Here is a 22,313-nt window from a genome sequence, read left to right on the forward strand (position 1 = left end):
TACTAAACAGTTATTTTTTTCCAGATATTTTAAATTTGGGAAGTTGAGTTTCCCTTTAAGGTTCTGCTATTTGCAGGGCAGGTCTTTCCATGTGTCGCCCAGCAATATGTATGATTGATGAGTCCGGGAGAATGGACACATAAAATGGATCAGACAACACTTGATCAGCACCCACATTTTGGTCTTTCCAACCAATGGAAACAAAACACCATATAAGGTTTACTATGGTGTCATTGGTCATAAAGTTCAATTTACAGAGCAGGATTCATCATTTCAATGAAGCTGTTATGGTGCCTGGAGTGTTCCTTTAAGCTAAAGTTATTTTGGTAACTGTAGTGTCCCTTTAAGCACTTTTATTATGGCTATAGTGAATCTCTTCTGGAAACTTCTTTTTAAATTGCTATAGAATGTTATTTTATGTGAATTTTGTTATCTTGTTCCATACTTGAAATAACTTCAAGTCTACCAGCCAATCCGCTATGGGTGACTGCACAAATGGGCTCTGCAACCCTGTGTTTGTAAGCTGCGGATGTCTCGAAGGTACATCTAGTGTGAAATATGTGTCAGGATGGAACAATCATCTGTCCGCATCCCCCTCCTCCAGTACCACATCTGCCAGCACTAACTCAAAGGCTGTTTATATAGAATGGAAGGGACAATCATGCATTGTAAGAACTATGCATTTTCCACTGTAACAATATCGCACCTTCACAAGAAGTAATTATGTTTATCTCATCAGCAATCCTCACCTGCAGATAGAGCACCCAAACAGGTTTCCTACATAATTACATGGAAACACTAACCCGTAATGCATAGCTACAACAATAGTTCAGGATTTCTTTTGTATATCCACCATCATATTGTTTATTGGCGAACTGACTGAACGCGACAAGATTATTATTATCAAAATACTAAATGACATGTTATTAAAATCTGAAAGAAAATATATGTCTATAGATAGAGATTTGTATAGATATATCAATATATATACAAATACATATATATATAATTTTGAGAATATTCATTATAAAGGACATTTAACAGCAGCAATTAAAGGAACACTATAGTCAGAACTACTATTGCTTAATGTAGTGGTTCTGGTGCCTAAAGCCTGTCCCTGCAGGCTTTTTAGAGAAAAGACAGTGTTTAAATTGTTTCCTAGTAACCCCCGCTGTCACTGATACTGCCACTAAAGGCCCATTTCCTTTCTGCATTTTTGCAGGATCTACCGTCAATGCCTCCACACTTTGCATGGAGACATTGAATGCTCTCCATAGAGATGCATTGAATCAAGGCATCTTTATGAGCTGCACTTGATTGATGGATCACGGCTTGCAGTGAATGTGCCATAGCCCAACTTTTCTCAATGAGAAGAGCTTTGTTTGATGAAGAAAAACATTATTATGATAAGCTAGAAAGCATTTTGGGCGGAGGTTCTCATTGCTGGATTAGACGTAATTTTAATATAAATTGAGGTCTGATCAAGGCCCAAAGGGTTGGGGGCATGAATCTAAAAAAAGAGGTTAACACAAGTAGGATGCAAATAAAAGTATAACCGTCTGACTAAAGTTATGAATCCAGCGATAATTCCATGAACACATAAAAATAAAAAATAAAACACTTATACAGGTCTTTTAAACCAACTCAGCTGCATAACTGCCAAACTTGCAATATTAAAAGGTACTAATTAAACATAAACACATGGTATAACAATCCATTAACCCCAGGCGTATTTAGCTTTTAATTAAGACGCGATCAACTCACACTGGCTCTGTAATTGTTGTTTACTCAACATGTACGAGATGTTTAATAAGATATTATATTTATATGTAACTACATTTTCTTTTTTACAAATAGCTTAAGGTTCTATAGTATCCAGACATTCACACGTCCATAAAATCTTACATGCTCTAGAAAAGCACCAATCAATTGAGAATATTAAAACGTTCCTTAATAGCAAGTGTTCTAAATGCGGATCAATAACCGTGGCAACCACTGGAATCAGCAGGTATTTTTTTAGTCTTTTTAATGCTAAGTTAATTAATGTAGAGCAGGGGTGATTAGGAGGTTCCTCCTAGCTGCCATGAATTATAATTTCCACGGGGCTTGGCCAGGCTATGCAGAGAACTCCGGACACAAATAAATTTCCTTTCCTTGTTCTTCTGAAAAACCATTAATGCAATTGTAAATACATATATATATAATAAGTTCTGATGTTCCACAAACACATATGAACATAGTGGGACGTGTAGGTCCACAACCAGAAAGCAACATGTTGAGGGTATGGATGGTCCACCTCTGAAGAGTACAGAACTACATATGATTAGCATTCATTTCTATTTCTATAAGATTTCGTTACAATAAATAGATGGACCCTGGCACGAATTAGAGAAGTGGACTTTCCCATGACTAAAGCCAAAAATATGGGAAAAACATTAGGATATTGTATCCCTTGAGACACAATATCCATTAAAGTCTCAGCATTAGGTTTCTTCTCAAGCAAATATTTCAGTAACGGAACAACAGATTGAAGGTACAATTGCTACTGTGAGATGAAAAGGTATCCTACAGGGTCAAGGTAAACATTTCATCAGGTTATACAATCCCTTGGAATGAAATGTGTTAATGTGATATTTCAATCTGAGTGTCTCTAACAGCAATTAAGGACAAGAAAAGGAAGCAAACAAAGCCAGACGAAGGAATGTGATGGTGAACGTGGAACATTCTAAGCCTGACTCATTCATGCGGACGTGCAGTTTCCTATCTCGCTCTTGGTGACGGTGAAGCAAGCAGAAGGGCGAGGGAATAGATCAGCTGTCACTGCTTCTAGTAATGCTAGACAGTGTCAAGAGACTATCTGAGAGAGATGAAAATCCCACGGCTGCCAATGTGGTGCTCCGTGTAATCTGGGTAGCTACACATCAATGATAAAGCAACAGCTATATTAAAAAGAGATTTCCGTAACTAATGAGCAACGAATGTGTCCTTGATATGAAGCCATAAAGAAATCTATCTCGAGAAACAATATGTAACCCAATCTGTGGCTAATACAAGGGGAAAACCCCTAGTAGAAGGTTACTTAATTTCCGACAAGGTAATGTTATTCAGGAGTCCACAACCTCAATGATCTACACATCTTAATCCACAGTGAGCAGTCCCACATAACGGATCATCTCATGGAAATGTAAGCAGTCTCATCAGGCCATCTTATTCAAGCATGAGCAGTCTCACTTAACGAGTCATCGCATTGAAATGTAAGCAGTCTCATCAGGCAATCTTATTCAAATGTGAGCAGTCTTATTTAATGGCCATCTTACTAAACCAGTGCGGTCTCCCTAACAGGGCCATTTTAATAAACATGGACCAGTCTCAAATGCCCGGCTATTCCATTCAAGCGGAAGAGGTCTCACTTACCAAGCCATCTCATTCTATGGTCAGCAGTCTCACGTACTAGGCCATCTCATTCATTTACAAAAAGTCTCACTTACCGGGCCATCTCGTTGAAGTGCAAGCAGTCACTCACTACACCATCTCATTCAACGGTGAGTTGTGTCAATGAGCAGAAAGAAGTCAACATTCAGTTGAAAAAAAATTCACATTTTAGGACATCTCATTCAATAGCACTCTTGATTACAAGAAGACAATCTCATTAAAAAGACAGCAGTCTTGATTAGAAGAGGACACTATTACTGAACATTTTAAAAAAGCACTCTCCTTTACTAAAAAGCAATCTTGTCAGAGAGCAGTCTGCATTGCTAGAAGGTAAATCTCGTGGAATAAAGAGCTTTCTCTATTCAAATCCCAAGGAAGCAGTCTTTCACTCACACCAGTCTCATTCTTTAGCAAGCAGTCTAATGCCTAAGAAGGCAAATTTTCATTTATCCATTTTCTAAGGGTCCCGCTATAAGAGGAGCACTAAAACTAACAATATGCATTAAATAGATAATACATATCTTTATAAGTTGCTTTACATCAATAAAATACTTTTTTCTTCTTCTGAATAGACTTTACTATTATATACCGTAAATAGATCTTAATAGGTACATTCTGAGCCATTGCCAGACCCTCCCCTAAAACACCAATGTCCCTCTTTGGCCATCTGAAATGTTGGGAGGCGTGCAACACAGATCATTCAACTTTTCTAGCAGAAGAGATTTCTCACTCGAATTTGCTTATTTTTTGGAAAATATCTGGCTACAATATATGTGTATCCAATGCTACTGCCGCTTGCCAACATGCAGACCATTTATTTAATGAAAGGGCAATCAAGAACTTATGAATTCACGCTTTCTCGAGAGTGGGCAGAGTCACTCATTACAAGCCAATCTACATGATCAGAAAGCATTCACACGTCCTGTTCCTGTAGCAGACAGAACAGAAAGGAGGGGCGAATGAATGTCTTTTGGTTTTGATCAAAGCAAACCCTAGGCCTTACTTAAAAAGGCTTACCTTGTGACTCAATATTTTTGAAAGCCACATTACCTGTGATGCTTAATGAGGCTAGCCAAGCATCACATAAAATTACTTTGCAAATGTTGAGGGGACACAATTAGCCACCTCTGCATTAAGACTACCTATCTATTTTTTTTTCTTTGACTGGCATTTATAAAGCAGCCAACATATTCCGTAGCGCTGATTCATACATAGTACCTGTCACCAGGAAAACTTTTGTATAAGTTAAAATGTGACATCATCATTCCTAATGGCAATAAAAAAAATCTACACAATCAAAGATCAAACTCTCTAAGGAAGCTATTTTTGTCACACAGCGGTAATCTCTCACTAAAAGCTAATCCTACTTACTAGACAACCTAATGCAATTCTTTTTATTGCCAAATCCCAGCCTGGTATTTTTTATTGTGAAACTAAAAACACACACTAATTTATACCAAAAAAACAACGAACGTTTTTACCGGCTGACCTTTAACGCAGATATTGGACCACATTTAAAAATTCTCAATAATGACAGAAGTTCAACAACATTTGGCATTTGGAGGAACGAGGCACTCTATTAGCTATCTGAGCATCTGCCACTAGGTACCAAGTATGTTTTGTGAATGGTACAACTCAAAGAAAGTCACTGTGACGTCACTATACATTGTAAATGTTATACGAACCTTAAGTGGTTAAACCTGATAAATGTTTTGACAAAGTAAATATATCTGTTAGAAGTGGAAGCCCAAGTTGATAAACAGCGACACCATTTAAAAAAAAAAAAGGAAATTGTGAAAAAGTCTCTTCTGTGTTTTGCAACGTGCAGAAGAGGAACAATAAATTATTCAACACTGACCTGCTTAACAAATACCCCTGCATTTACCGGAAATTCAACTACACAGCCATACAAAAAAATAAATAAATAGAATTCAATATTAAAATGTGATTAAGGTTCTTTTTTTGTTAATCATTCAAAGACTAGAATTCCCTGGATATTGTGAGACTTGTCAACTGGCAATGGTCTTGAAGGGTTAACCAATCACGAAAAGACAATCAAAGTAATCAGATAAAAAAGAAACAGCTTTCAGTGGTGGATCCACAGTGTGGAAACCCAAGGGGTCTCAGATTGAATTGAAAGTACTTAGAATTCTCAATGGAATCTTGAGATTCTGAGCTTTAACTACTGGAATGCCCACCCCTTGGGCATACATGGTGTTAAGGTCACAGGGATTTCTTATGTTAAGCCACAATGATGCCACTCACTATCAGACATAAATCTAATCTGGAAAGGATATGGTCAAAGTTTTTGATCTCCGATAATAAACGATAAAATGGACTACAAACATTTAAATACACCTGTACCAATCCCAGCTGGAATATTATACAAAAAAACAAACATAAAAGCAAACAAACATGTATTAACTAAAATATTATCTGTAATTGAAATGTGAAACATGCAATGTGCAGGTGCACACGCAACAACCATTAAGGGATATTTACTAAAGAGAGAATTTAAAGTTAAATCCATATTTAAGACCAAAATAGCCGAACTGGGAAAAAAATCATCTCTGCTTTCAGCTTGGCTACTCTGGCCTTAAATTTGAAATTCCCTTAAGTAAATAACTCTGCAGAAACCCATATAACTAGCTCCGTGAATAATTTTTGAAATGCATAGGTAAAGGCTTATGACAGTGGGTGAACTGTAGATCTGAAGATTTGTAAGACCACTGGTTTGACAACACAGATGCAGATAAAAGGCAGTGTTCTTGGGTTGATATAAAAAAATAATGTTCCTTAGTAAGGATGTCAACCTCATCTTCAGAAGGAAGTGTTGTGAGAGGCCCAAGGAGACATATGAGGTGATCACTGGTCTCTGGAAGAAATCTTGCTAATTCAAACCTATAAACCATCTTTAAATGCAATGAGGTACTTTCCAAAGCAAGTTCTAATTAACCCTTTTATCTGAGTGATACTGTACTGGCATTCAATGGCTTGATCACCATCAAATGACTTGCGTTAGTCCCCATGATACTGTGCGATGAAAACTTCCCTGACATTCTACAAAAATCCTCAAAAATATCACTTCTCAGTCCATATAGATTGTAGATGTTCTCAGATTGTAACCTGTCATATTAGAATGTATCCCTTGCTATTCTCCAACCAGTGACTGTACTATATGTATTCTTGGAATAAAACCACTAGACATGCCTCTTTGGAGTGAGACCTAACTTGTACATGTTGACTTGTGGACCAACCATAGAGCTTAGTAAGTGAAGAAAGATGTCCTCTGGTGTCATCCTCCCACCCCACCTTAGATAAAGTGAATCCATGCACTATCAAATTCTTTGGGTGGAGAGAAGGTGGTTCTTTGACTCTTGACTTTGTAGTTGTTGCCCTCATTGTTGTCCCAATATTCCGCACCGCACACCCTGTACCTGATGGCAAACTCCAGCATCCCTTCCTTTGTCAACAGTGATGGACACAGCAACTTAAAGGAGAACTTGTCTGTGTACCTATCACTACAACCGCGCTGGAAAGCCGCCTGGATCTCAGTGGAGGTCTTCCAGGCGTCTACTGTGTACCTGACCACCACGTCCTTCTCATAGGACAAGTTGAGGACCCTGAGGTCTCCATTCATGCTGAAGGGGTCAGTTTGAAGGCTCTCCAGGCACACCCTGCGCTGCTTCACCACGTCTAAAAAGTCAGGCTTCCTGCCAGGGTTGGAGAACTGCGGTTCCAGGTACAGTGAATTGGGGGCGGGGCGTAGAAACAAGGCACTAAGCCCCACCCCAGCGGGGCAGGATTCCTTGCAACGCAGCCCTGCCAGCACGTGGTTGGGGACGCGGGGCACATCAGCGTCGCAGTAATGCCGGACAGAGGTCAGTTCCAGGCCCAGGGAGTCTGCAAAACGAACCACTTTCTTCCTGGGGACCACCACCTCCAGGTGCCTCCGCTCCGCGGGGGTGGGAAGGGACTTGGCTCTCCTGCGGGCTGAGGGGCTCTGGGGGGCAGAGGTGACCACCCTTCCCCTGGTCACCGGTTTGCTCTCCTCTTTGCTTTTCTCGGCTGGTTCCTCTTCTTCTTCTTCTTCTTCTTCATCCTCCTCCTCGTCCTCCGGGGTCCCCGGGTCCTCCCCATAGAGCACGGCGGTGCAGCTGAAGTTGCGGGGCAGGAGGTGGCGGTGAGTGGGCATGGTGTCCATGCACGGCCGGCAGCTGAGTGCGCTAGGAGCCGGCTCACTGGGGCATGAGCGGCTGTGAGAGTGAGTGTGAGTGGGGGAGAGCTGCTGGGGCTGACGTGTAGTGACGCATTTCACATCATTGTAGGAACCACAAGCTGCACTGGAGGAAGAAGAGGAGGAGGAGGAGGCAGCGAGCATCATCACAGGCAGCAACAGAACCCTTTCTATGCCAGGAGCGCTGCAGCAGAGCACTGCACCCCTTACAGCAAGCGGGTCGGGTCTGGGTAATGGAGGGAGGGAGGTGTGCTGCTAGCTGGACAGGTCCACGCAGCGGGTCATGTCTGGATGATGGGAATTGTGCTGCTTACTAGCCAGGTCCATGCAGTGCGTCATGGGAGCAGGTCTGGTTCATGCAGTGGGTCAAACCTGGATGATAAGAATTGTGCTGCTAGCTGTCAAGGTCCATGTTGTATGTCAACTTGGATGATGGGAGTTGTGCTGCTAACTGTCCAGGTCCACGTAGTGGGTGAGTGATAGGAGTTGTGTTGCTAGCTATACAGTTCTCTGCCGTGTGATGGGAGTTGTACTGCTAGCTGTCCAGGTCCATGCCGTGTTAAGCCAGCGTGATGTGAGTTGTGTTGCTAGCTGTACAGGTCTACGCAGTGGGTGAAGCCTGAGTGATGGGATTTGTGTTGCTTGCTGTCTGGGTCTATGCAGTGTGAGGAGAGTTGTGCTGCTAGCTGTCCAGGTCCATGCAGTGTGTTTAAGCCAGCATGATGGGAGTTGTGTTGCTAGCTGTCCAGGTCCATGCAGTTTGTTAAGCCTGGATGATGGGAGCTGGGCTGCATGTAGTTCCCGAGGCTGGAGGCAGGCAGGAGGCTGACTGCCCTGTGATGCAGCACAGTTATTGTAGTAGTGGAGCTGTGCTGCCCCCTCTCCCCTAACTCAGCACCGTGGGAATCCTATAGGCTGCTCACAGAAGGCAGTGCCCGGTGTGCTCAGGATTAACCCATGCACTGGCAGAGAGATGGGCAGACAAATTCACTGCTCACCTGCCTCTCCCTCTCTCAGGCAGGCCATGGGTTAAACATGGCACAGTGACAAATGTCCTCCTTCTCAGGCTGTGCTTTGCATATCTCATTCTAACACACCCTGCAAGATGCCAGTGCAACAAGGTAATACTAACATACCACTTAATACAAATATAACTCTATAGCTATCCACTTCCATACTAACATAAACACATTATAACCAATACGATAATGTCAACATAAGTAGCATGTTAGCTTTTTCTTATGGTTTTACCAGTATTACATTTATGATGGTTAATGTCAACATAGAACTTTAAATGCCAGCTTTCTGATATCACGACAATGAATATATAATACATGTAATGTAATGTAATATGAGTGTACTAATATAACACATACTACTATCTGGAACCTAGCAGCCCTAGCACTTGTATACTAGAATAGTACCGATGTCACACACCCACTACAGCCCTGATTGTTTTGCCCACTCTAAAGCCAATGACATTGTTCTCTGTGTAATTCCAGTACGGACCGGTTGTCAGGGTACCTGAGGCCTCTACCTCTAAGGGAGGTAGAGACTTGGTGGTGTATCCGTCCAGGCGAGCTGTCTCCTCCGTTCCTCGCGGTTCATCCAATCACTTAAACACCGGCCGCGAGGAATCCACGTCCTTTTCTAGCAGGACGCTCAATACGTGACGTCATGACGCTAGCACGAGCAATCTGTCACTCAAGTGTCCGATATCCAATCGGTACTTTTCAGAGGCGTGATTTCCATCCAGAACCAGGGTATTTAAGCTTACTCCTTACTTCAGCTCATTGCCCTGTCGTGGTTCTAGCTTGTCTAGTCACTCAGTGCTCTGGTATTCTAGTTTGCTCTTTTGGTTTTGACTCGGCTCGTTGTACTACCCTGTTTCTCTGTTATCCCTTGACCCGGCTTGTCTCTCGCTTATCTGTCTTCTCGTTCCCTCGACCTCGGCTTGCCTCTGACTATTCTTTACTCTCGGTACGTTAGTCCGGCCATTCTAAGGCCCGGTATACGTACCTTTCCACTCTTTGTACTCTGCGTGTTGGATCCCTGTCCCGATCCTGACATTACGACAGGGCCAATGGATCCTGCAGGTACAAACAGTCAGCTTGGTTCTTCGGATCCCAGGTTTGACGCCATGGAACATAGGATGGATCAGATGGCTTTGGCACTACAGGCACTTTTGTCTCGTGCTAGTAATCCACCTGAGGAGACACGTACTCCTTCTATCTCTCCTGCAGTCTCAGGTCTAGAGGTAGCCACTGTAGGTGCTTCTTCCCGTATTACCCCACCAGTACGTTATGGCGGGTCACCGGAGAAGTGTCGTGGCTTTCTTAACCAGATTAGCATCCATTTCGAACTACAACCCCGCTCTTATCCTACAGATAGAGCAAAGGTTGGATTTATTATTACTCTGCTCATTGAAAAAGCTTTGAGATGGGCCAACCCTTTATGGGAGAATGATAATCCACTCGTCTATAATTATAATGCCTTTGTAGCTGCGTTTAGAAGAACTTTTGACCCTCCTGGCAGAAAGGTCAATGCAGCTAGATTAATGTTGCGCCTTAAACAGGACAATCGAACACTTGTGGATTATGCACTAGAGTTCAGATCCTTGGCGGCAGAAGTTAAGTGGAACGAACAGGCTTATATAGATGTGTTTCTGAATGGGTTATCAGATGTAATTCTTGACGAGGTCGCTACTAGAGAACTCCCTGAAAATTTGGAGGATTTAATTTCTTTTATATCTCGTATTGATGAACGCTTAAGAGAGAGGCAGAACACTCGAGATAGGACCCGTAGACCCTCCTTTAAACTAGCGCCTACCTTTCAAATATCTGAGTTCGAAGACTTACGTATTCCTGAACCTATGCAGATAGGCAGTACTCATCTCACTGAAAGGGAGAGACAGTACAGGAGAAGGGAGGGTTTATGTATGTATTGTGGAGTCAGGGGTCATTTACGCCTAAATTGTCCCAATCTTTCGGGAAACGCTCGCACCTAAGTTCCTCTAGAGGGCAGGCCTTGGGTGTTTCTACTTTGTCCTCTATTCACAACTACAAGGAGCTCAGGCTTGTGTTACCCGTTTCTTTAAAGTGGGAGAAGGGAGTAGTTAAGACTATGGCACTAATCGATTCTGGAGCTGCTGAGAGCTTTATAGATCAGGGTTTTGCTGCCAAGCATGCTATTCCATCCCAGTTAAAAGAGATACCTCTGGCTGTTGAGGCCATCGATGGTAGACCGTTACTTGAGCCTGTTATTTTTCATGAGACCATACCGATTAACTTGACTGTTGGCATCTTGCATAAAGAGGATATATCCTTGATGCTCATTTCTTCTCCGTCTATTCCCATAGTTCTGGGGTACTCCTGGCTGAGGAGACACAACCCTATTATTAATTGGGAATCAGGGGAGATAGTTTCATGGGGAGAGAATTGTCAAGAAAAATGCTTGCGGAAGGTCTTACCTCTTGGATTAACTAATACATCGAATACCTCTGACAATCCTACAGAGACACAAATTCCGCCTCAGTATCTAGATTTAAAGGCAGTATTTGACAAAAAGAAGGCCGATACCTTACCCCCACACAGGTCCTTTGATTGCAAAATTAACCTACTCCCTGGTACCATGCCTCCCAGAGGTCATGTATACCCATTATCTATAAAGGAGAACTCAGTCCTAGAGGAATATATTCACGAGAATTTAGACAAGGGATTCATCAGGAGGTCCTCCTCCCCTGCCGGGGCTGGATTTTTTTTTGTTAAAAAGAAAGATGGTTCTTTGAGACCTTGTATTGACTATCGAGGTCTGAATAAGATAACCATTAAAAATGCCTACCCGATTCCCTTGATCACCGAACTCTTCGATCGTTTGAAGGGCTCTACAATTTTCACCAAGTTAGACCTCAGAGGGGCATATAACTTGGTGAGAATCCAGCAGGGACATGAGTGGATGACGGCATTCAATACTCGATATGGCCACTATGAATATACCGTCATGCCTTTTGGGTTATGCAATGCACCAGCAGTATTCCAAGATCTGATTAATGAGGTTCTTAGGGAATTTCAGCAAGAGTGCGTCATTGTATACCTAGATGATATACTCATTCATTCTAGTGACATTGAGATTCATCACAAACAAGTCAGGAGGGTTTTGCACAAGCTTCTCCAGCATGGCTTGTACTGCAAGTTGGAGAAATGTAGCTTTGATCAAACCCAGGTAACCTTTCTCGGCTATGTGATCTCTGGGGAGGGATTTAAGATGGATCCGGATAAGCTCCAATCCATTCTAGAGTGGCCTTTACCCACAGGTCTTAAAGCCATACAGAGATTTATTGGTTTTTCCAATTATTATAGGCGCTTTATTAAGGGCTATTCTTCCATTATTGCACCTATCACTAACATGACCAAACAGGGGGCTGACACTAAGAATTGGACTACTGAAGCTCTCCTTGCGTTCAAGACTCTCAAGGAGCTTTTCGCTTCCGCTCCAATTTTAGTTCACCCTGACACTTCTCTGCCATTTTTGCTCGAGGTAGACGCATCAGAGACTGGTTTAGGTGCTGTTCTATCCCAAAGGTTGGGTGTTGATAAACCATTACATCCATGTGGATTTTTCTCTAAAAAATTGACCGGTACTGAAAGCAGGTATGACATTGGTGACAGAGAATTACTAGCGGTTATCAAGGCTTTGAAAGAATGGAGACATTTATTGGAAGGTACATTACATCCTGTTACCATCCTGACAGACCACAAAAACTTGTCTTATATCGGAGAGGCCAAGCGTCTATCCTCCAGGCAGGCTCGTTGGTCGTTGTTTCTTACCCATTTCAATTACGTTCTGACTTACAGACCTGGGTCAAAGAATTCTAAAGCCGATGCGCTATCTCGCCAATATGAACCCTCTGCTTCAGTAGAACCACTTTTGTCTTCCATTGTACCCAAATGCAATATTATTGCTAATACCAGTCTCAAAATTCATTCCCCGCTACTTGACCAGATCTTGAAGTCACAACATCTAGCTCCCGGAAACACTCCTGAGGGAAGAAACTTTGTTCCTCCTGAACTGCAACTGGAGCTCTTACAATGTTTTCATGAAAGTAAAATAGCTGGTCATCCTGGTATTCGCAAGACGTACTCTCTGATATCCAAGGATTTCTGGTGGCCTTCACTTCGTAAGGATATTGAGGAGTTCGTCGCAGCTTGTGAGACTTGTGCCAAGACTAAACTATCTCATGCATCCCCATGTGGCCTGTTACACCCCTTGGACATTCCTGAGAAACCTTGGTCCTGTTTGTCCATTGACTTTATCGTTGATTTGCCTGCTTCCAAAAGACAGACTGTTATTCTCACGGTGGTGGATAGATTTACCAAGATGGCCCATTTCGTGCCATTACCTAAACTTCCGACTTCCCCTGAATTGGCGGAGATTTTTGCGAGAGAAGTTTTTCGCCTACATGGGATCCCTTCAGAGATTGTTTCTGATAGAGGTTCTCAATTTGTCTCACGTTTCTGGAGATCCTTTTGTTCTCAAATGGGCATCAAATTGAACTTTTCCTCTGCCTATCACCCTCAGTCTAACGGAGCTGCTGAACGTACTAATCAAAAGATCGAACAGTATCTGCGTTGCTTTGTTTCCGAACACCAGGACGATTGGGTCGGTCTGATTCCTTGGGCGGAGTTCGCACACAATAACCTTGTTTGCGATTCAACTCGCTCTAGCCCTTTCTTCATGAACTATGGCTTTCATCCTTCGATTTTTCCTTCGGTTTCCTCTTCTCAGGGGATACCGTCGGTTGATGATCATGTCGCCAACCTGAAGAAATTATGGGATCAAACTCGACAAATTCTATTACATAGTTCCTCGCTGTTCAAGAAACACGCTGACAAACATAGAAGAGCGGCTCCTGTTTTTGTTCCTGGGGATAGGGTATGGTTGAGTACTAAGAATATTCGCCTAAAAGTTCCGTCCATGAAATTTGCTCCTCGTTACATAGGTCCTTACAGGGTTCTCACTCGTATCAATCCGGTTGCGTATCGCCTTGTTCTGCCACCTGCCTTACGCATTCCTAACTCTTTTCATGTCTCCTTGTTGAAACCCCTCATTTGCAACAAATTCTCCTCTAAGGTCTCCTCGCCTCGTCCTGTTCAGGTGGAGGGTCGGGAGGAGTACGAGGTCAGCTCCATCATTGACTCCAGAATTTCGAGGGGAAAATTGCAATATCTGGTCAACTGGAGGGGATATGGTCCTGAGGAGAGGAGTTGGGTACCTCAGGAGGACGTCCATGCTTCTCGCCTTCGCAGAGCATTTCACCTTCGCTTCCCATCTCGCCCCGGTTCATTCCGCCCGGTGGGCGTATCTGAGAGGGGGGGTACTGTCAGGGTACCTGAGGCCTCTACCTCTAAGGGAGGTAGAGACTTGGTGGTGTATCCGTCCAGGCGAGCTGTCTCCTCCGTTCCTCGCGGTTCATCCAATCACTTAAACACCGGCCGCGAGGAATCCACGTCCTTTTCTAGCAGGACGCTCAATACGTGACGTCATGACGCTAGCACGAGCAATCTGTCACTCAAGTGTCCGATATCCAATCGGTACTTTTCAGAGGCGTGATTTCCATCCAGAACCAGGGTATTTAAGCTTACTCCTTACTTCAGCTCATTGCCCTGTCGTGGTTCTAGCTTGTCTAGTCACTCAGTGCTCTGGTATTCTAGTTTGCTCTTTTGGTTTTGACTCGGCTCGTTGTACTACCCTGTTTCTCTGTTATCCCTTGACCCGGCTTGTCTCTCGCTTATCTGTCTTCTCGTTCCCTCGACCTCGGCTTGCCTCTGACTATTCTTTACTCTCGGTACGTTAGTCCGGCCATTCTAAGGCCCGGTATACGTACCTTTCCACTCTTTGTACTCTGCGTGTTGGATCCCTGTCCCGATCCTGACACCGGTAAAGCAATATAAGTAAAAAACAATAGAAAAGGCTGCGCTTACAATAAAAACAAATTCGGAGTAAAGTCCAGAGAAAAAAGAAGTCCAACTGCTGTGTCCTTACAAATGGTCTTAGCTGGTGATGTCCTCTACCAATGCAGTGGTTCCTCTCATATGAAAAGACAGAAAGGGAAAGACGGACAACCAATAGTGTAGTATGTAAAATACTATTGTAAATGGAAATAATAATAATATAGAACTCACATTTCCCAGAGCTAATGTCCTAGCTCTGGAATGAAGCGCATACAGCGGTTTGATCCCCGCTTATGGGATTTTGATGGGTTCCTCTCTGTTCTTGGTGTCCAATTCTCGGAAATAAAAGAAATATCCGATAGTGTTCACTGTATAGCAATGTGGATAAAATAATAAAAGAATGTACTTACAAACCAAGAGCAGACCGACTGCTCTATGTTGACAGCTTTGGTGGATTGATCCCCACCTAGGATTTCTTTAAGTGCAGGAAACTTCCAGGGGTTTTCAAGGTATTAATAAAACCAATAAAAATAAAATTAAAAAGCCAGGGTAAAATGAAATATGTGTCTATAAAAAAGATTATTGGCACAAACAAATGACCAAAAAATACTTTAATATATTTAAAAACACAATCATTTAGGTTTCCATAACGCGTTTCGTCAAAAAAGACTTTTTCAAATGGCTAGGCATTATAATGCCAGTGTGCCCCCTTTAAAGCCATATAGGTAGCCTTTTTTAAGGTTAGCAAGCCCCTTGTTAAGCAGTATGGATTTTGCAGTGCAAGAAAGCACTTTGTTAAATGGTATGGCTAGGCTCTTTACATTTCAGTATTTCCAATAAAGCAGTATGGCTAATATTTGCGATATCAATATGCCCCTTTATTATATCTAAATGCTTATACATTTGTAAGTATTGCCCCCAAATAAAGTAAAAGGGCTGTGATTTCCCAATGCCAATATGCCGTTGTTAAGCAGTACGGCTGGTGAGCACAATGTAGGTGTGCCCAATATTTGTCAGGAACTAAACCCACAGACGAAAAGAAATCGGTCTTCCTGACAGCCACTAGAGGCGCTTCCTCCTCTCGAACTGAGTGAAACTCTGTCCTGTAACGAAATGCTGCTGATAGCATTGATTGGAGGAGTGCGGCTTTTGGCTGCTGAATACCTCAATATAACTTAATTTTATTTAGGAAAGTGGCATGCACAATGATTTTCCAAAATAGCATTCGTTCCTTTTGGGATTAAAAGTTCCCTTTAACCCCTTAAGGACACATCACATGTGTGACATGTCATGATTCCCCTTTATTCCAGAAGTTTGGTCCTTAAGGGGTTAAAGCATTATGGCAGGGCTAGCAATACCAAGATGTCCCTTATTAAAGCCGAAACCAAGTGGTGGTGCAAGCCAACCCACTCAATGGAAGTGCATTGTACATTACTGTATAGACACCTGCGTAGTGCCCATTAAGTTCAAGTGTAATCTCAATTAGTCCGCTTTAATGCCATGCTTTCCTAGAACAACGGGGTGCACGTTTTCATTAGGGTGATACTAAAACCTAATGACACATGGAATCTGCATTCAATCGCAGCAACTACATTATAGTACCAGTATGTGGGCCAATGTGCTGACGGCTCACAAGCATACACTCAAACTTTTTTTTTCTGGTTTTATTACTAATTGGTGTTTGCAAAAATTACAATAACAGATTTGCTATTAAAATATTTTATCTCGTGGTATTGAATTGAAAACCACCTTGCAAAATGTGGATATAATATTCAATCTGTGACTATAGTTAAGTTGGAGAATTATTTGCAAACCAGATATGTTGCTTATATTTTGCCATTAGTTCCTTCAGATCACTGTGTAGTCAATATACACTATACGGTTATTGTGAATTGGGTGGGTTGAGGGGGATCCAAGGGGACTGGGGGCTGTGGCCCGCGGTGGGCGACGCTGCCAAGAGACAGGCCAGAGGAGACAACTTGGTGTTATAGCGGTCTCCCCCTGCTTTGCAACACCCCAACCGAACCTGCACATGTAAATAGTCCCTAGTTTTGGTCATGTTAAGCCGGCCGAGGGCCGGGCATGGTAGCCAAACACGAACCAGTTACCTATACACACTTATACAGTGAGACACGGATCCCTCTATACGGGTACCGCGTACGGCCCCTTGGACAGACTGAGGGTTATAGGTGGGAGGACCGCGGGTGACCGAGTCAACTAAAGGTTTTGGGGACTCAGACCTGACGGACGCGTCCATACAGTCCATACAGTCACGTCCTACTTTTCCCCCCCGTAGAGGTTGACCTTCCAGGCTTTGACCTCCCCTCCCTGCCTGACGGACTTTCCCTCCCTCCCTCGACGGTTCCCCCCTAGACAGAACCCCTCTCTTCCCCCCTTTCTTTCAGACCCTCCCCTCCCTCCCCTGTCGGATACGGCGGGGTTACAGGGTGGGGGGTTCTGCCCGGCGCCGCTGCGCCTTTGGACCAACAATGTGAGGGGTCTGAATGCCCCGGAAAGGAGGTCACACCTGCTCCGGTCCTTGTGGGTGGCTTGGGCCTCCATATCATTCCTTCAGGAGACCCACTTCAGGGGTGCTGCGGCCCCCCCCCCCCTTAAAAACTCGAGGTTCCCTACTGGATATTTCGCGAAGGAAGCAGGGGTCGCGATAATATTTGCACAACATGTGCCATTCTGCTGCCTGGAGTCGCGATAATATTTGCACAACATGTGCCATTCTGCTGCCTGGAGTCGAAGGCCGACCCGAATGGGCGCTATTTATTTCTTAAAGGCACAATCGCCGATAGAAAATACACGTTAGCGTCGATATACGCCCCGAACACGGGCCAGCACCGATTTCTCTCCAAGACCCTTAGACTGCTGGACCAGTTCCGGGAGGGGCTCCTCATAGTTGCAGGGGACACCAATACCCCTTTGGACCCACGTCTGGACACCTCCAGAGGTCAAAGCTCTCACTCTGACCTGTGTATTCGGGTAGTAGGGAAGGCACTGCATGACACGGGTTTGGCCGACACTTGGAGAGTCCTCCACCCTGAAGACAAGGACTTCTCGTTCTACTTGCAGGTACACCACGGCCACAGCCGCCTAGACTATATCCTGATAGCTCAGGAATACCTGCACCTCCTCTTGTCTTGTGAAATCCAGACGACGCTGTGGTCAGATCATGCCCCGGTCCTGGCCACGCTGCGTTCCCCCCCTGTTTAAACCCAGCAGCAGACAATGGAGACTAAATGAACAAGTGCTGGGGGACACCCTTCTCCAGGCCGAAGCGAGGGAGGTCATCCGGCACTACTTCGCCGAGAATCCTGCTACGGACACATCACCCCAAGTAAGATGGGAAGCCCACAAATGTGTCCTTCGCGGCCACTTCATCAAGACCTGCTCGAGACGCAAACGGGAACAAAATAACGCACTGAAGGACCTGTATGTTCGTACTTCACAGTTAGAACAGACACACAGGGCGGATCCGACGGAGGACAATTTCCGCCCCCTGCTAGAGGCGAGAAGAGACCTGCGGGCCCTCCTATCCCGGAACTTATCGCATACGCTTCGTAAATCCCGTAGATTCTTTTATGAGAACTCTAACAAATGCGGGCGTCTGCTGGCCCGTATGCTCCACAAGAAAAGGAGACTGTTACGCATTACTCTACTGCAAAGGGTGAACGCGCCCCCCGAACGGAGACCAGGTGCTATCATGGCGGACTTCAGGGAGTTCTACGCCAAGCTTTACAACCTGCCGAAAGACGATAGGGCGGAGGCAATTCAACAACGACAGGCCGACATCCGGGTATACCTGGAGCAAGATCTCACCCGGAAGCACACGCAAGCCCAGGCCGATGACCTGGACTCCCCCATCGCCCTAGAGGAGCTCAAGAGTGCCCTCAAGGCCGCAAAGACGAACAAAGCCCCGGGTCCGGACGGTTTCCCGGTCGGATACCTGCGGATCTTCGAGGAGCTACTCCTACCAGAGTTGGCGAGCCTCAATTCCGTCCTGGAAGGTGGGAGGTTTCCGGAAGATACACTCATGGCGACCGTTGCAGTAGTGCCGAAAGAGGGAAAGGATCCCACAATCATGCGCCGGCTATAGGCCCATCTCCCTACTCAACGCGGACCTCAAGCTTTTCACAAATATCCTGGCCCGCAGTGTTAGGGGAGTGGCGCCGGATCTGGTGCATTCGGATCAGACCGTGTTCATCCCAGGGCGAGAGGTGAAGGATAATACGATTCGGGCCCTCAACCTCATCCATACAGTCAAAGCAGCCGCCCGTGGGGGCCTCCTGCTCTCCACGGATGCCGAGAAGGCTTTTGACAGAGTCGACTGGCAGTTCATGGGTGAGACCCTACAGGCAATAGGCTTTGGCCCCAACATACGAACCTGGATAGAAGCCCTATAGAAGCCCTGAAGGCTGGATAGAAGCCCTGGAGGCCCGCCTGAGGATAAATGGTGCACTGTCCCCAGCCTTCTCGATTGGCAATGGTACGCGACAGGGGTGTCCCCTGTCCCCCCTCCTGTTTGCCCTCACGCTAGAGCCTTTCCTGGCGGCGGTCAGACGGGATGGGGGTATTACAGGGATAGCGGTTGCAGGGAAAGAACATAAGGTAGCCGCCTACGCAGATGACCTGCTATTTTTTGTCGGAAAAATCAGTGACACTGCCCAACCTGCTTCGGGCTTTCCGAACATACGGCGCACTCTCCAACCTGCGACTGAACACGGATAAGTTCGAGGCGCTGCCCCTGGAGCTGTCCCCTGGCCTGACGGCCCAACTGAAGGCCAACTTCCCTTTTCGGTGGTGCACGCAGCGCATTAAATACCTTGGCATCTGGCTGACGAGGGATCTGACCAGGCTGTTCTCTGAAAACTTTCTTCCCCTCCTGAGGACATTAGCCGCGGACATGAAGAGATGGGGTGGGACTTGTGTATCCTGGTTCGGGAGGATAAACACGGTAAAGATGAACCTCTTGCCGCGGCTCCTGTACCTATTCCAGACAATTCCCATCCGCCTCCCCAAGACCTACTTCAGCGCCGTGTCTACAGCTATAAGTCAATTCATATGGGCAGCAGGTGCAGCCAGACTCCGGCACGCACAGTTGATCAGACCAAAAAACCATGGTGGAGTGGCACTGCCCTCGGATCAAGCCTACTACCAAGCAGCGCACCTCCTGCGGGTGGTGGACTGGCACGTGCCCGACACCGACAAGCAATGGGTCAGACTAGAACGTGCTGTGGCCAAGGAGCGCTTGCCTTGGATTACGTGGCTACTGAAACACACACAGATGAATGAAATCCGGTCGCACCCGCTCATAGGGGCTACCCTCCAGGTTTGGTCCAATATACGCTACAAACTCGACCTCACTACTAACCCGACCCTGCTGTCACCAGTGATCTATAACCCTGAGATTGCGTGGGGACTGGCACCCAGGGACGTATCTGGCTTGGGGAATCCGAGCAAACCATACCTTGGGGACTGGTGCACTGGAACACAGCTGAAACCCCTTGAAACATTAACCTCCCTAGCACCCCTTACGGGTCTGGCCCGCTTCCGATATCAAATCCGGCACTATTACCAATCCCTTCCAGGTAAGCAGCTGGTTCACAGGGAGAAGACCAGCTTTGAGACCCTCTGTTCGGAGGGACGCCACCTTTCGCTGGGAATATGGGTGGCTGTGGTGCGGGCGGGTTCCCCCCTCTCCCCCCCCCCCCCGCAGTAGCCGACACCTCTCTCCCACCCCCCCTCTTCTCTTCCTGCCCTTCCCTGCTTACATGACGGATCTTCACCACCTCCGACCACTTGACGTGCTACAGGTACGCACAATCCATATAGAGCCAGGAACTCGAACACACATATCCAAACATAGACCGTTCACGACCGCGGGTCTACCCTAAGCTTAGGTCAATCACACGACCCAGACATACACCGAAGTTGGGCATCGGTTATCCAGACTAGCCCCCTTGCCCCGTCCCCTCTATAGGGGCCGCCCAAACCAGGTTATAAAAGTTCTAAGAGCGCAGTTGCGCCTGTTTGTTTAATTTACAGCCTGGGATATATATACCCTGGAACCCGGGAGCTTATAGGCTTTCAAGGCTTTGACTCCAAGCATCCGGGGCCTTAATGTCATCTATTGCTGTCGATAGCTAGAATTCCACCCGGATAGTATGCCTGACCCGCACAGCCCACTGTTTCTACTTCGCCCATGTTTTGTTTCCTTCAACTAAAAATGAGGCTTGCCTACTCGCTTAGGGTCCCTGCATTTACAACGCATGGAGGATCCCTTAGCATTCACTTCTCCTCATGTATTAACCACTACTGTTCATTCCGCAAAAGTTGTAACAGTACCAATGTATTGTCTTTTGTTTTTTCATTTAAACCTCAATAAAAACACAGAATGTCAAAAAAAAAAAACTAACTAAAATAAAACAAGAAAAATATGTATCACACGTTTATGAACTCACTATAAATTTGGTTAGATTGTGCTGTTGGACATGCCTTTCAGCTAGGGGTACACCCCCTGTACCATCTCAAAGTGATGCGTGTCCCTTGAATGTTGATGAATTGAAAACAGAATTTGCATAATACAGGCCAAACTAGGAAAGTCAGTGAACTGAGAAATGTCTTTGACTCTGCTCTCATGACTAGAGGCAGATTAAAGAAACATTCCTGGCACCATAACCACTTTGTCTCATTGAAGTGTTTATGGTGCATGGAACCACCTTCTAGTGTTTTTTTTAATACAGTTTTACACATTGTCTCCAAGCACCTGTTTGCTGCTTTTCTTCTTGTGCTTGGGTAAATGCAGAAACTCTTAGCCTGTGTGCCTATTGCGAATAGAGATCAGAAAACGTATGTACATGTACTTACAATGGGCGGCCAGGGATAGGCTAAGATGCTCAGCTTCTGAATCAACCCAATCACAAGAGGAGAGACAGGAGGCCGGCTTCTGGGGACAAAGAGAAACACCATATATTATCATACTCTGACAGTTTCTATGATACGGCACCTTAGCCAATAAGGTTCTATATCGACGTTAGAAACTATGTTCCACAAAACTTTAGGAAAAGCATTGCAAAAATGCAAGTAAGTCCATGAGAAAGTATACCCAAAATCAGTTATATTGGCAGAAACTCATCCAGAAGATTACAAAAATAAATAAATAAAACACCTCCCAGTAATAATTCTCAGGTTGATGGAGAGGGGGTTTATCAGACTAATGATGGCCTCTGGGGACATCCTCCCCCACTGACCCACTCATTTTACCCAGCTTACCTATGTACCCTGGTGAATTCCAAGATTCTCAATCAATTCCTATCTCTATGGAGACACAATGGTCCATTTCCATCTCAAATTATATTACATCTCGCCTTTAATCTAGATGGATTTATTAAAAACCATTATCACATAAATAAGAATATGTCCAAGCAAAAAAACTATTTATGCACACAAATAAGGTTTAGCTTTTGAACTTAATCTAGCAAATTGACAAAGGTATTAAATCACAGGGTAAATTAAATCACATTGTACCGTCATTTATTGATATGGCACAGTGCATTCGAGCAACTGACGCAGAGATTTTTATATATATATATATATATATATATAAAACATCCAGAGATGCCTATATTTTAATGTATACAAATGGTAGACTAGAACCTTTCTGTTTTATCATTAGTATTAGACAA

At 44.7% G+C, this 22,313-nt stretch overlaps 2 protein-coding genes across 2 annotated transcripts in view; one reads left to right on the plus strand and one right to left on the minus strand.

The window, feature by feature from the left end:
- Positions 1 to 5,869: 5,869 nt before the first annotated feature.
- Positions 5,870 to 8,010, minus strand: LOC134578728 (protein phosphatase 1 regulatory subunit 3E-like). The gene has a single exon (XM_063437733.1). It carries the CDS (start codon positions 7,814 to 7,816, stop codon positions 6,746 to 6,748), a length of 1,071 nt encoding a protein of 356 aa, XP_063293803.1. The 5' UTR covers positions 7,817 to 8,010; the 3' UTR covers positions 5,870 to 6,745.
- A 100-nt stretch (positions 8,011 to 8,110) lies between these two features.
- C12H16orf46 (chromosome 12 C16orf46 homolog) overlaps positions 8,111 to 22,313 on the plus strand; it is a 42,615-nt gene continuing 28,412 nt past the window's right edge. The window contains exon 1 of the mRNA XM_063437732.1: positions 8,111 to 8,141. The gene's annotated coding sequence lies outside the window, so the exon portion shown is untranslated. The remainder of the gene's footprint in view (positions 8,142 to 22,313) is intronic.

Source organism: Pelobates fuscus, chromosome 12 (genome assembly GCF_036172605.1).
Source record: "Pelobates fuscus isolate aPelFus1 chromosome 12, aPelFus1.pri, whole genome shotgun sequence".
NCBI lineage: Eukaryota > Metazoa > Chordata > Amphibia > Anura > Pelobatidae > Pelobates > Pelobates fuscus.